Source organism: Xenopus laevis, chromosome 6S, assembly GCF_017654675.1.
Source record: "Xenopus laevis strain J_2021 chromosome 6S, Xenopus_laevis_v10.1, whole genome shotgun sequence".
Classification (NCBI taxonomy): domain Eukaryota; kingdom Metazoa; phylum Chordata; class Amphibia; order Anura; family Pipidae; genus Xenopus; species Xenopus laevis.
In genome coordinates, this window is record NC_054382.1 from 9,568,014 (window position 1) to 9,584,336 (window position 16,323).

Here is a 16,323-nt window from a genome sequence, read left to right on the forward strand (position 1 = left end):
TGTATAATAAATCCTTTTCTTCTTGAGCGTGCAATCCTATTTTTTTTTTTTGCTCCCCTAACACCCACTGAGGGCTATCATCCCACCCCGTAAATGCCAGATACATTTTTTAATCCAGATGCATTTAATGGTGCATTCTGCATGGCTGCCCAGAAAGCAGTGTAGTCTGCTGCATGCTTCGAAATGAACTGCTAATCAGCCTTTACAGATTTTTCTATGTATCCGGTATTCCTACTGTGTTGGGAGGGAAGCGGCACCCCTACCCTGGAGCGGGGGGGGGGGTGCATGTCCTTAATGTATAAAGCAATAATAAAAAGCAATAATATAAAACAATACGTCGTTTCCCTCTTCAGGTGGATGCAAAGTGGAACGCAAAGGCATTGTCTGTCCTTCTCTAAAACCCTCTCTGGGTAACAAATATTCCTTTTGCTTAACGACAGGATATTAAAGACGAGAGAGAAATTGAAAAAAAAAAGAGAGAGAGGGAGAGAGAGAGAGAACGAGAGGAAGATGTTGTGTCTCACCAGCCTGTCAGCTCCTCTGCCCGTCTCCCTGAACGTCTGCACATCTCTGCCCTTATTGGAAGTCGTCCTGTTGTAGCACTCTCTCTCTCTCTCTCTCTCTCTCTCTGTTACACACACATTCTCTCTCTCTCTCTCTCTCTCTCTCTCATTCTCTCTCTGTCTCTCTCTGTCTCTCTCTGTCTCTGATTCTCTCTCTCCCCAGTTTGGAGTGCTGGGCCTTCTGCCACTCGTGGGGAGAAATGTCACTCTCATCCGGTGAGCGGCAGCCGTGCTGAAACCAGTCTCACTGCCACCCCCCAAGGCACGCGCGTGTTCTCTGTTTACCACATGTCACTGGACTGAATCTCCACCAGGGTATTGACTAAAAGCCTCTCCTACTCACCCCCCTAAAAAGAGAAAGAGAAAGAAAGAAAAGAAGAGAGGGGAGGCCGGTAACCAATGTTATTTCAAAGAAATCTCCCAAAAACAGGCAAGCGGGAGCTCAGGAAAGTCTGACGTTGAGCACTGGATGGATTGAGTGGCACCGGATAACAAGAATCCTGAACGAGGGGGAAAACGAGGGCAACCATGAAGGAAAAGCCAATGATCAACACAGCGAAGATGCAGGGCAACGTGATGGTAAGTGGCAGCCAACGGGGCAGGGGGCTGGTTTGGGAAGGTGAGTGGGCACCTGCTACAGGGCAAGAGAATTTTGACTTTGGGTACCAAGAGCTGTGCCGGTACCAAGCTGGAGTGTGATTTGGGGTCAGTTATCTTCAGGCAGAAAAGGGTCTGGACACCCCTTGGGCTGAGAAGAGTTTGAGCAGAGACAGTATCACTTTCATTCAGCTGTGTGTGTGTGCGGCAGTGACCGGAAAGGGTTAATTTAAAATCACAGCCCACTTCTTGCTGAGGCTGCACTTTTACTGTATATTTACAGCTATTTCGGGGATTGGAGGAAATGGCCGTCACGGTGCTCTGTATCCCCCCGACGCAAGTCAATTACCCCGGTGACCCCCCCTATGGCACGAGGAGATATAACAGGGCTTACAAGTGTAGTTTGGATGTCTTTGGATAAATGTGTTTTTTTATGGAGGTTTAAAGGAAAGGTTATCCCTTGAATTAACTTTTAGTATGAAAGCCAGAGCAGGCTGGGGTCCCAAGCTGGAACATTCCAGGTGTTGTGAAACTACAAACCACACTATAGCCATGAATTGTCTGAGATGCTGAGGTTTCATTTAAGAAGCAGCTGGAGGGCTGGACTTGCCTTATGTATAGTGAACATATATTTCGTGTTTTTATCAAAAGTTCACCCCTGCAACCCTTTCATTCACTATGAAATTCACTTTTATTGTAACGTGGAGGTTTGCAGTTGGTCTTTTAATTTCTATTGTTTGTGAGTTTTAAAGGATTTAACTATTTGCTTTTACTGCTTTCCACTACGAATTGTTATCTGGTAGCTAGGCTCCCACTTACCCTAGCAACCGGGCAGTGGTTTGAGTGATTGCTGAGCTGCCGTCAAGGGGGCTCATTTATCAACACTGGGCAAATTAGCCCATGGGTAGTTACCTATAGCAACCAATCAGTGATTAGCTTTTTAAAGCCAGCTACAAGTAGAACAATGAATGCAGCAATCTTCTTGGTTGCCATGGGTTACTGCCCATGGGCAAATTTGCCCAGTGTTGATAAATGACCCTCAGTGACCCAGTGACCTCAGTGACTCAGTATTTTTTAAATTCAATGTAGGAAAAATCTCAATGAAAGGCAAATATGTAAAAAAATCACGCAGTCATCTCTGTATATTAATACTCGTTCATTTGAAGGTGAACTTTCTCTTTGAGTTGACTTTATTTCTATAATATTGCAAGGGATGTTAATCAGTGATGGGGGAATTTCTGCCGTTTCGCTTTGGCCAAAAGTTTGCGAATTTTTGTCAAAAATTCGCGAAATGGCGAAAAAATTGCAGAAAAATAGTGAAAAGCAAAATTGATGCATGTGCCCAATTTTGGACGCGCGGACGAAAAGTCACTCGTGTCAATTTTGCCGCTGTCGTTAAGGTCAATGGACGTCCGAATAGTGTTGACACGCGGCAGTTTTGACGTGAGCGACTTTTTGGATGCGCGTCCAAAATTTTTTGATGCAGACAAATTGTCGCTGAAGATTCGCAAATTTATTCGCCGGCGCCGAAATGTGGAAATTCAGCGCAAATTTGTGACAGGTGAATTTATTCGACCATCACTAATGGTATTAAAGCAGTAGTTTGTTGTGTATTAAGCGGCAATTATTAACCCTATATTTGTCTGATCTGGTCTTGGAACCTGTGGCTCCTGGTTACCTTGTATAAATAATCTATTTACCAGGCAGACAGTTCTGAGTTAATTTATTAATTTTTCTTATCCTAGCATGCCTCAAACCTTCATTCTATGGTGTAGGAGGCTGGGAGTTGTTGTTCCTGAACATCAGCAAGTCTGAGGTTACGAAACAATGCTTCTGAAAGATCTGAGTCTTTCGCAAGCTGAAACATCATTTCTCAATTTTAAAAAAATTCTCTCCCCTTTAAAACAACTGTTTTGAACAGATGAGGTTGTACTTTGCACTTTTGTACTTAACCTAACAGTGATGGTGAGCAATGATTGTCTTGGGTAAGAAGTTAAGGACGTGCTTCCTCTTCTTCTTATGATTTTCTTTCTTCTTTTCCTTCTAAGTGTAAGTGTGCAAGCAAAAACTCTGCTTCCCAAGTTCTCCCCTCTCTTTAGAACTACTTCTCTAAGCACATACGGCTAGACTTGGAGGTCTATGATGGATCCAACCATGAGGGTGAACAAGCTTAGGTTTGAAGTAAGGAACCTGTTAGCCCTTCTTCTTCTCGTAGTGTTCTGAGTCTGTGAAAATGAAAAAGATTACCCCCCAATTTAAAGCATTTAGGATTGGACTTGGTGATCTAGACTATAACCAACCCAACAGTTATGACAAGCGGGATTATCTTAATTCTGATTATCTTCTTCTTCTTTTACCTCTGAGAGATCTCTCTCAAAAGCTGAAGCAACAGTCCCTGATTTAAATGTTCCCTCTACTCTTTAGAATGACTTTTCTGAGCACTTAGGGTTGGACTTGGTGATCTCTGACCAATCCAAGAGTGATTTGTCTAGTCAGAACTCTGTTATTGGAACCTGTGGCTCCTTATTACCTTTTGTAAACGATCTATTTAGCAGGCAGACATTTCTAAATTAATTTGTTCATCCAGGATTTCAGGAAATACCCAACAGTGATCTATAATAAAATAAACATTCATAGTTAGCAATGATTAAGTTGGAGCTGAAGTGAGGTCCATGTTTCTTCTTCTTTTCCTCCATAGCCCTGTTTCTTAACCTTGCTTCCCCAGAAGTAAAAAAATGTTCTTAACCTAGCATGCCTTGAACCTTCATTCTATGGTGTAGGAGGTTGGGAGTTGTTGTCCCTGAAACATCAGCAGTTTTGAGCAGATGAGGTTGGACTTGGTGATCTATGATTTATCCAAAAATGATGGTGAGCAATGATTATCTTCCCAAGTTCCCCAATATCTTTAGAACTACTTCTCTAAGCACATACGGCTAGACTTAGAGGTCTATTGTGGATCCAACCATGAGGGTGAACAAGTTTAGATTTAAAGTGAGGAACCTGTTAGCCTTTCTTCTTCTCAGAGAGTTCTGAGTCTGTGAACATGAAAAGGATCAGCCCTCAATTTAAAGACCTCCCTACTTTTCCCATGTTAGCATTTGCATTTAGTGATTTATAACCAATCCAACAGTTATGGTGAGCAGTGATTATCTTGATTCTGAGAGATCTCTCTCAAAAGCTGAAGCTACAGTCCCTGATTTAAATGTTCCCTCTACTCTTTAAAATTACTTTTCTGAGCACTTGGGGTTGGATTTGGTGATCTCTGACCAAGCCAAGAGTGATGGTGGGCAATGATTATGTTGGGTGTGAGGAGCCTGTTTCCTCTTCTTCTTTTCAGTTAGAAAGATCTGAATCTGTCACAAGCCAAAATATCACTGCCTGATTTAAAGAACCTCCCTGTCCTCCCCACTTTTGTGTGACTTTTCAGAGCCCTAAGGGATAGACTTGGGGGGTTATTTACTAAGCTCCGAATACCCGAAATTCCCAGAATAAAAAGCCTGAATATAAAAACACAACATCTCAAACCTGTCGAGGTTGCATAAAAGTCAATGGGAACAGTCCCATTGATTTTTGGTTGTGCCGGGTGTTGGGCAATTTCACGATGTTTTCGGACCTTCCGGGTGAAGTTTTCAGGGAAAATTCACGAAAAAATCGTGAAAATCTGAGCTTTTCCTGCAAAGGTAATTTTCGGGAAAATGTAATAATGAAGAAGCGTTAAAAACCTGAGCAGCTTAGATCGGTGTTTGTAGCAGCCGATATTGAGATAAATTCGGACCTTGATAAATAACCTCCTTGGTTTCTTTGACCAAGCCACCAGTTATGACAAGCCATGATTATCTGGGGTCTAAAGTCAGGAACCTCTTTCCTGTTTTCTCCAATTCCTTCAAATAGGTCAGAGTTCTTCAGAAGCCAAAGTCCCATCACATAAAAAGGACCCCCCTTGTCCCACCTGACTTTTCTGAACTTTTCTTCTCCATATCTGATGTGGCTTAGTAACCAGACTAGTCAACAGAACTATATTACTCACGGTTTCAGCTTTCATAGGTATTTCTGAATGAGTTTCTTGTCATTTTCCTCATTTGTCTGTGAAGTTTAAAGGATAACTTATTATTTCTCACTATAATAAACATTTATAGTTGGACTCTGCAATCTATGGCCAAGCCCAACATTCATGATGAGCTGTGATTATCTTGCAGGATTGTATTTATGATAACCAGTTGTGTACATGCATACCCACCATACTACTTTTTGGGCTATTTTGGACTATTAGTTAAAAGAACATTGGTGGCACTATATAACTCATTTATAAGGTCCTTAATATTAATTGTCAAGGCTGAGGGCACAAGTAGTCCTTCTTGACCACCATGAGAGATGTCCAGCAAGCTAGGGGAGCAAAGCATGGCAAGGCAGGGCATCTGTGTTTCTTTGGCAGGCAAAGATTTAATTACCCAGAAGCCTAGGAAAAACAAATTGCCAATGTTTGTAGTTGGGAACATTCACTGTGTGTATTTGCTCAGGAAGGAAGAAAATATATCAACCTGCTGGCTGCCCGTGTGAATCTACTGCTGATGTATTCACATGAACTAGATTAGAGGAAAGTCTCCTGCAGTTCTGCATCTTTTGTTCAGCCAGATCTCCCATAATACCTTGTGAGGTGCTGAGGATGATGGGGATTGGTGAGCATGGTAGTTCAGCAAGAGCTGAAGAATTCAGAGAGGAAGTGTTGATAATGCATACTTTAATTCAGTTATGTGAGTATTAGTGTTAGAGTATTCGAGTATTAGTGTTTTGTAAACCAAATATACATTATATATATATATATATATATATATATATATATATATATATATATATATATATATATATATATATATATATATATATATATATATATATATATTATATATATATATATATATATATATATATATATATATAAACTTTACATAATGAAGTAAAGGTCATTTCAGCAAAAGCTACAGAGACACCGATCATCTGTCCCTGGAACATTCTGTACCAATTCCACTTAAAGGGTCATTAGTGCTTTGTGATTTGATTCTATTCCTTATGCACAGAAATGTGCCTCAACTAACAGCTCGACTTATGTTTATAACCTTTACGTAATTGGCTGTACGATTGGGGCAGAGGGCCAGACCGTTTTATATAAGGAAATGATGAATAGGGGAAAATAGATCTAAAGGAAACATACTGTATGATTTTGGTAGCAGCAATATCACCCTATTGTACCTGCTATCCCACAGTCACACACACTTCCCAGAGACTATTATCCACTGTTACTATAGGCACCATCTCTCCCTACTATACCTGCTATCCCACAGTCACACACACTTCCCAGAGACTATTATCCACTGTTACTATAGGCACCATCTCTCCCTACTATACCTGCTATCCCACAGTCACACTCCCTTCCCAGAGACTATTATCCACTGTTACTATAGGCACCATCTCTCCCTACTATACCTGCTATCTCACAGTCACACTCCCTTCCCAGAGACTATTATCCACTGTTACTATAGACACCATCTCTCCCTACTATACCTGTTATCCCACAGTCACACTCCCTTCCCAGAGACTATTATCCACTGTTACTATAGGCACCATCTCTCCCTACTATACCTGCTATCCCACAGTCACACACCCTTCCCAGAGACTATTATCCACTGTTACTATAGGCACCATCTCTCCCTACTATACCTGCTATCCCACAGTCACACTCCCTTCCCAGAGACTATTATCCCACTGTTACTATAGGCACCATCTCTCCCTACTATACCTGCTATCCCACAGTTACACTCCCTTCCCAGAGACTATTATCCACTGTTACTATAGGCACCATCTCTCCCTACTATACCTGCTATCCCACAGTCACACTCCCTTCCCAGAGACTATTATCCCACTGTTACTATAGGCACCATCTCTCCCTACTATACCTGCTATCCCACAGACACACTCCCTTCCCAGAGACTATTATCCACTGTTACTATAGGCACCATCTCTCCCTACTATACCTGCTATCCCACAGTCACACTCCCTTCCCAGAGACTATTATCCACTGTTACTATAGGCACCATCTCTCCCTACTATACCTGCTATCCCACACTCACACTCCCTTCCCAGAGACTATTATCCACTGTTACTATAGACACCATCTCTCCCTACTATACCTGCTATCCCACAGTCACACTCCCTTCCCAGAGACTATTATCCACTGTTACTATAGACACCATCTCTCCCTACTATACCTGCTATCCCACAGTCACACTCCCTTCCCAGAGACTATTATCCACTGTTACTATAGGCACCATCTCTCCCTACTATACCTGTTATCCCACAGTCACACTCCCTTCCCAGAGACTATTATCCACTGTTACTATAGACACCATCTCTCCCTACTATACCTGCAATCCCACAGTCACACTCCCTTCCCAGAGACTATAATCCACTGTTACTATAGGCACCATCTCTCCCTAATTTACCTGCTATCCCACAGTCACACTCCCTTCCCAGAGACTATTATCCACTGTTACTATAGACACCATCTCTCCCTACTATACCTGCTATCCCACAGTCACACTCCCTTCCCAGAGACTATTATCCACTGTAGCACCATCTCTCCCTACTATACCTGCTATCCCACAGTCACACTCCCTTCCCAGAGACTATTATCCACTGTTACTATAGGCACCATCTCTCCCTACTATACCTGCTATCCCACAGTCACACTCCCTTCCCAGAGACTAGTATCCCACTGTTACTATAGGCACCATCTCTCCCTACTATACCTGCTATCCCACAGTCACACTCCCTTCCCAAAGACTATTATCCCACTGTTACTATAGGCACCATCTCTCCCTACTATACCTGCTATCCCACAGTCACACTCCCTTCCCAGAGACTATTATCCACTGTTACTATAGGCACCATCTCTCCCTACTATACCTGCTATCCCACAGTCACACTCCCTTCCCAGAGACTATTATCCACTGTTACTATAGGCACCATCTCTCCCTACTATACCTGCTATCCCACAGTCACACTCCCTTCCCAGAGACTATTATCCACTGTTACTATAGGCACCATCTCTCCCTACTATACCTGTTATCCCACAGTCACACTCCCTTCCCAGAGACTATTATCCACTGTTACTATAGACACCATCTCTCCCTACTATACCTGCTATCCCACAGTCACACTCCCTTCCCAGAGACTATAATCCACTGTTACTATAGGCACCATCTCTCCCTAATTTACCTGCTATCCCACAGTCACACTCCCTTCCCAGAGACTATTATCCACTGTTACTATAGACACCATCTCTCCCTACTATACCTGCTATCCCACAGTCACACTCCCTTCCCAGAGACTATTATCCCACTGTTACTATAGGCACCATCTCTCCCTACTATACCTGCTATCCCACAGTCACACTCCCTTCCCAGAGACTATTATACACTGTTACTATAGGCACCATCTCTCCCTAATTTACCTGCTATCCCACAGTCACACTCCCTTCCCAGAGACTATTATCCACTGTTACTATAGACACAATCTCTCCCTACTATACCTGCTATCCCACAGTCACACTCCCTTCCCAGAGACTATTATCCACTGTTACTATAGACACCATCTCTCCCTACTATACCTGCTATCCAACAGTCACACTCCCTTCCCAGAGACTATTATCCACTGTTACTATAGAGACCATCTCTCCCTACTATACCTGCTATCCCACAGTCACACTCCCTTCCCAGAGACTAGTATCCCACTGTTACTATAGGCACCATCTCTCCCTACTATACCTGCTATCCCACAGTCACACTCCCTTCCCAGAGACTATTATCCACTGTTACTATAGGCACCATCTCTCCCTACTATACCTGCTATCCCACAGTCACACTCCCTTCCCAGAGACTATTATCCCACTGTTACTATAGGCACCATCTCTCCCTACTATACCTGCTATTCCACAGTCACACTCCCTTCCCAGAGACTATTATCCCACTGTTACTATAGACACCATCTCTCCCTACTATACCTGCTATCCCACAGTCACACTCCCTTCCCAGAGACTATTATCCACTGTTACTATAGACACCATCTCTCCCTACTATACCTGCTGTCCCACAGTCACACTCCCTTCCCAGAGACTATTATCCACTGTTACTATAGACACCATCTCTCCCTACTATACCTGCTATCCCACAGTCACACTCCCTTCCCAGAGACTATTATCCACTGTTACTATAGGCACCATCTCTCCCTACTATACCTGCTATCCCACAGTCACACTCCCTTCCCAGAGACTATTATCCCACTGTTACTATAGGCACCATCTCTCCCTACTATACCTGCTATCCCACAGTCACACTCCCTTCCCAGAGACTATTATCCCACTGTTACTATAGGCACCATCTCTCCCTACTATACCTACTATCCCACAGTCACACTCCCTTCTCAGTTACAATTCCAAGTAAAGCAAAAGTGATTTATGAAACAAAAATGGTTAGAAATCTGTATTCATAATCAACTACATCCCATTCTGCTTCTTTACTGCTGAGGCAATGTCCTGCCTGTGATTAATATACACCAAGCACTAGGATACAATTAATACTGACATAAACATTTAGCTAAAGAAGGACTCTATGCTGTTTAGGTTGGGATGCCTTGCAGCTTCCATGCAGTATTTTTATCCCAACCTCATGAAATTGGTGCATTTCCCTTTAGTTCAGTGGAGAATATTTTAAGGGGCAGATTCACTAATCGGCAAATTTGCGCTAGCGTCCGCTTTGCTCACATCACAACACTTCGCCAGGCGTAAATTTGCCCAGACAACACTAATTCACTAAAATCCGAAGTTGCGTCCAGGGCGCCAAACGCTGGTGAAAGTTTCACTAGCATTACTGTACCAAGCGAAGCAAAGTTGCGCTAGTGTTACTGCGCCAAGCGAAGTAACGCTAGCGTTGGCTTATTTGCATATGGCGGGAAGTTAAAGTTGAATGGACGTATATGTTGCAGCAAATACATTACACTACACAAGCCCAGGGAACCTTAATAAAATAAAATAAATTTGTTATATTGCCCTACACATGAGCCCAGTGTATAGTTTATGTGCCATATGTTAGGAAATGTAGGGGGGAAGCCGGTTAACCCAAAAAAAAATTGCGCTCTTTTGCAGCCTATCGCCCTGAAAAAATGAACAGTCGCCAGCGTTTTTTGGGACTTAGAAAGATTTTCAAAAATTTTTTTGAGGAAGTCCTATCTACTCTATTGCACTTTGCCTGGTCTGAGGTGGCGAAGGCAAGTCTGGCGCAAGAGGTAATGGTCAGTAAAATCCTCATCTTAGTGAATTTGTGTAGTTATGTCCATTCGCCAGAGGGAAAAATTGCCAGGCGTTAGGGAGTGAAGTACCGCAAGAGTCTGTCTCCTTCACTAGAGAAGTTATGCCGGCGACCGTTAGTAAATCAGTGAAGTACTGAAATGACGTCACGCTGGCGAATTTTCGCCGCTTTAGTCACTTCGCCCTTTAGTAAATTTGCCCCGAAGTGAGGGATTCAGAATCGGATTCACCGAGAGCAGTTTGTGGGTTGAACTTGTGTAGAACTAACTAGAGAGATGTCAGGTGGCTTTTCTATGCTCACAATATTTTTTACCAGCTGTATTAGCAGACTAATAACTGTTAATTGCTTGAAATCTAAAAAAAAAAAAGTTAAGGTAAATTGGCAAATTGCACATATGTTCATACCTCTTTTACGTTCTTTTCTTTTTGTGTTCTGCATCTTGGTCGATATTTTGTAGCTTCATTTAATGTTTTCAGGTCCTTGTCTGAGCACATTTGCAGTGAAAATTTGTTTTCTGTTTTAAGTAGTTTCTGAATTATTTGCGGTTTTAGACTACAAACATCAGACATTCAGCTCAGCCGCGCTCTTTCAGAGAGTGTCAATGACCATAGAGTTAACTGGAAATCCATTAGGTCGCTGACGCCCTAATATTTAAAGGCATCTGCTGAGCTGATAGCATGTTGTTAGCAGTCTAAAACTGCAAGTGGCTCAAAACCACTATAAATAGAATATGACTGAGGTTTTAATTAATTCATAAAATATATGTACAGGTCTGGGGCCTTTTATCCAGAATGCTCGGGACCTGGGGTTTTCCAGATCTGTAATTTGGATCTTCATACCTTACGTCTACTAGAAAATAATGTAAATATTAAATCAACCCAATGATCAAGGGACTGTTTTATTATTACAGAAAAAAAAAAAATATTTTTTAAACATTTTTGATCATTTGATTATAATGGAGTCTATGGGAGACAGCCTTTTCATAATCTGGAACTTAATGGATAACTGTTTTTTGGATAACGAATCCCATACCTGTATATACAGTAGTTTATTCAGGTAAGGAACAAAGTCTGCTAATTATTCCGCCCTCTCATTCTTGTACAGGTATGGGACCTGTTCTCCAGAATGGGGTTTTCCAGATAACAGATCTTTCCATAATCTGGGTCTTCATGCCTTAAGTCTACTAGAAATTCATTTAAACATTAAATAAACCCAATAGGCTGATTTTGCTTCCAATAAGGATTCATTATACAGTATCTTAGTTGGGATCAAGTACAAGCTACTGTTTTATTATTACAGAGAAAAAGGAAATGATTTTTAAAAATTTGGATTATTTGGATAAAATGGAGTCAATGGGAGAGAGCCAATCCGTAATTCTGAGCTTTCTGGATATCGGGTTTCTGGATAAGGGATCCTATACCTGTTGAAATTACAGGAAACTGAAAACATAGAATGTACTGAACTGGGACTGTCAGCTCTGTCGAGTCTATGATCTATGTAAAGGATTGAATTTGGCAGGCACATGCATGCACACACTGTAATATTATTTTTCCCAAAATGCAGTTACATTTAAGCTTAATTCCAGACTCAGAATATTGTCACTACCCCGGCCGGTGTTCTACACCAACGCCATTATTTCCTACTCGCAGAAACTGTTCGATGAAACAAGCCGGGAATAAAAATCAGTTTAGCGCATTAGGCCGACGAAATCCCTTCCACTGTATCAAGCGGATCAGCAATTTGTGTGAACAATTTATGTGATTATGATCCAATCGTGCTGCCCTGTACAACTCCTGATGATGATAAATTGATCGTTTTCTGCAAGGTGCGGCTGCATTTCTCTGCTTAGCCTGAAATATATTAGTCAACGTCGGTGGAATGAAAGTCAATTTATATTACCATCATGTGTCCAGTTATTGGATGTTATATTGTGAGTTAAGTGCCCCCTCTTGTAAATTATAAGGATATTATAAGTTACCGAGGAGTTTCATGACCATTTAAAATCACGAGGCTGAAGGGCGAGTGTTTTTATACAGGTCATGGAACTCCGAGGTAACTTCTAATATCCTCATATTTTACAACTGGGGCTACTTTATTTATTATAATACACAAGTTTCAGTGAGTCATGTGACAGAAATGACATCAGAACTCACCGTTTATAACTGATGACATCAGTACTCACATTTATAAACATAGAAGTTACAGGATATTCATAGCTTTTGTGTATTATATGGTTATAATACACAAAAGCCATGAATATCCTGTAAATGATATGGAGAGTTCTGATGTCATCAGTTATAAACGGGGAGTTCTGATGTCATTTCTGTCACATGACTCACTGAAACTTTACCCCCAGTTGCAAAATATGAGGATATTAGAAGTAACCTCGGAGTTCCATGACCTGTATAAAAACACCTGTATAAAATCCAAATGCACTCCTTGCACTGTTGGGAGTCCAAGAGAAATCCATGTTCATCCAATACTTCTCATTCACACTTTGTTTCTGTATAGGGTTGGCCCCTTTTAATTCAGTGAATCTGGGCAGGGGCGGGGCAGATGATGTCGGGGGAAAAATAATTAGGCACATTTTGATGCCGATGACGGTACCCTGAAAACTTCAGTGCAATTGCATCAGGCACATCTCCCCTCAAGTCATGTGACTTGTGCTCTGATAAACTTCAATCACTCTTTACTGCTGTACTGCAAGTTGGAGTGATATCACCCCCCTCCCTTTTCCCCCCCAGCAGCCAAACAACAGAACAATGGGAAGGTAACCAGATAGCAGCTCCCTAACACAACATAACAGCTGCCTGGTAGATCTAAGAATAACACTCAATAGTAAAATCCAGGTCCCACTGAGACACATTCAGTTACATTGAGAAGGAAAAACAGCAGCCTGCCAGAAAGCATTTCTCTCCTAAAGTGCAGGCACAAGTCACATGACATGGGGCAGCTGGGAAATTGACAAAATGTCTAGCCCCATGTCAGATTTCAAAATTGAATATAAAAAATTCTGTTTGCTCTTTTGAGAAATGGATTTCAGTGCACTCTGCTGGAGTAGCACTATTAACTGATGCGTTTTTAAAAAAACGTTTTCCGATGACAGGATCCCTTTAAGATAAAGGTCCATGCTTCTTCTAGAAGGGCATAAAAAACATAGACTAGACCAGTGGGTGGCTTCTTGTCATAGAGCTGTCCTTTCCTGTTGGGGAACAGCTTCTCTGAAACAACATGACACCTAGGGGCCAATTCACCAAGCTCGAGTGAAGGATTCGAAGTAAAAAAACGTCGAATTTCGAAGTGTTTTTTGGGCTACTTCGACCATCGAATGGGCTACTTCGACCTTCGACCTTCAACTACGACTTCGACTTTGAATTAAAGGATTCGAACTAAAAATCGTTCGACTATTCGACCTTTCGATAGTCGAAGTACTGTCTCTTTAAGAAAAAAGTTCAACCCCCTAGTTCGCCATCTAAACCCTACCAAACCCAATGTTAGCCTATGGGGAAGGTCCCCATAGGCTTACTTAAATTTGTTTGGTCGAAGGATATTCCTTCGATCGTTGGATTAAAATCCTTTGAATCATTCGATTTGAAGGATTTAATTGTTCGATCGAACGATTATTCCGTCGATCGTTCGATCACAGTTTTTGCGCTAAAATCCTTCGACTCCATCGGCCCCCTAGATAATACAAACTTTTCAGTATTTACTGCAGAAACGAGCCATGCGCCCTTATAGCTAAAGGCTCCCACTGGCACCCACGCACCTATAAAAACCTGGTCTGGATTATTTATATCCGCGTGTAGTTAGGAAGTTATAATAATTGACCTACAAAGATTCCTTTAATACCAAGCATAAATTTAGTATATTCATTTAATAAAAATCATTGGCAATCATCATCTTTTTTTTTTTTTTAGTCTTTGTGAAGGTCCTTCACATCCTGCGAGTAATAAATCAATAGGATGCAAGTTAAATGTTGCTATCATCATAACTTATCTGAGTTCTCCCTTATTCAAAGCTACCATGGATAATTATAAAGAAGAGAAGTGATTAAACCCGGGGAATGAAGACATTTCATATTCCTAAAAGAGCATCTCAGTGACACATTGCAGAGAGATTCTATGGATCAGTGTTCTGCATCTACAAAGGCTTTTATGCTTGTGTTGGGCTCCGGGAAAAGAAGGAAGTTAAAAGGAAGATGCTCAGAGGATACACATGTACACAAGCCAGCGATCACTATGCTTTGATAAGAATATTACTTATATATTTGCACTCAAAAGCAATTCCAAAGTGCACTGCCATGTTTGGACTTGCCACTTAGTTTCCAGTTCCCACCTGACACTGACTGCCAACCAGTAACACGTCAATGGATGCTGGGTTTTCATTTGGAGGGGTTGAACTTGATGGACTTTGTCTTTTTTCAACCCAATTTAACTATGTAACTAACTATGTAACTATGTAATTGAATCCAGGGCAAGATAAGCCTGATTTTGGGGTTATCAAACTAGTTGGCCCTAAATCTACTTGGATCACCCACTCATCAATGGTCAGTGATGATTTGCTGATCCTAGCAGTCATTTACCTGACTGCCCACATAAGCATTGCCATTATTAGTAAAACCCTTTTCATTATGATACGGCTCACATTTCAAATCTTGATTGTCTCATCCTCTTCTACTGAATGTGTCAAGGCCTAACAGCTCTAGTTGGTTGGAATTGGGACCAAGGAGCAAGCTGTATGCAGAAAAGTCCAATTTGTGGTATATCAGGGCATGCAGGGAATTTAGGGGCAAATTCACTAAGCGGCGAAGCGCCGAACGCTAGCGTTAATTCTCTAGCGTTTGGCATTTTCGTTACTGCGCAAATTCACTAACGAACGCTGGTGTAGTTTCGCTAGTGTTACTTCGCACCCTTACGCCAGGCGAATTTTCGCTAGCGACGTAACTACACAAATTCACTAACTTGCGCAGTGTACTGAACGCTACCTTTTACGCTAGACTTCCTTCGCCACCTCAGACCTGGCGAAGCGCAATAGAGTAGATAGGGATTGTTTCAGAAAAAGTCAAAAATTTTTCTAAGTCCCAAAAAACGCTGGCGTGTTTTCTACATTATGGGTGATAGGCTGAAAAAGATCTAAAAATTTTTTGGGGCTCCCCTCCTTCCCCCCTACATTTCCTGACTCATGGCAACTTACCTAGACAGTGGGCACATGTGTAGGGCAAAATAAAATTTTTATTTGATGATTTGAAGGTTTTCTTGGCATTTGTAGTGCTGATACGTATTCCGCCATTGAAATTTGAATTTGGCGCCGTATGCAAATTAGCCTTCGCTAGCGTAACCTCGCTTTACATAGCGAATCAACGCTAGCGCTACTTCGCAACCTTACGCTACCCCTGAGCACAACTTCGGATTTTAGTGAATTTGCGGAGCGCTGGCGAAACAACGCCTGGCGAAGTGCGGCGAAGCGTGGCGAAGTTGCGCCTGGCGCAACTTCGAATCTTAGTGAATTTGCCCCTTAGAGTCAAGGCAGAAGGCCAGGAACGGATGGATCAAGGCAAAACAACAATTTAAGCGCACCCAGGAACTTTAGCAAGAAAGACCTATAGTCTGAATTTGAACCTTGGTCTCTGGCATCCTTTTATTTTGAATTTCTTGCAAAACATGGAGCAATGATGTCAAACATCAACATGTCATGATGTGGTACAACGACGTCTCTAATTGCACCACATCATGACATGTTGATGTTTGACATCATTGCTCCATGTTTTGCAAGAAATTCAAAATAAAAGGACGCCAGAGACCCAG

General features: G+C 41.9%; 1 protein-coding gene across 1 annotated transcript in view; it reads left to right on the forward strand.

Moving 5' to 3' along the window:
- Window positions 1-516: 516 nt before the first annotated feature.
- LOC108719662 (dipeptidyl aminopeptidase-like protein 6) overlaps window positions 517-16,323 on the forward strand; it is a 757,132-nt gene continuing 741,325 nt past the window's right edge. Inside the window, exon 1 of the mRNA XM_041567354.1 lies at window positions 517-1,142. Within this exon, the coding sequence (XP_041423288.1) occupies window positions 1,092-1,142 (51 nt within the window). The 5' untranslated portion in view covers window positions 517-1,091. The remainder of the gene's footprint in view (window positions 1,143-16,323) is intronic.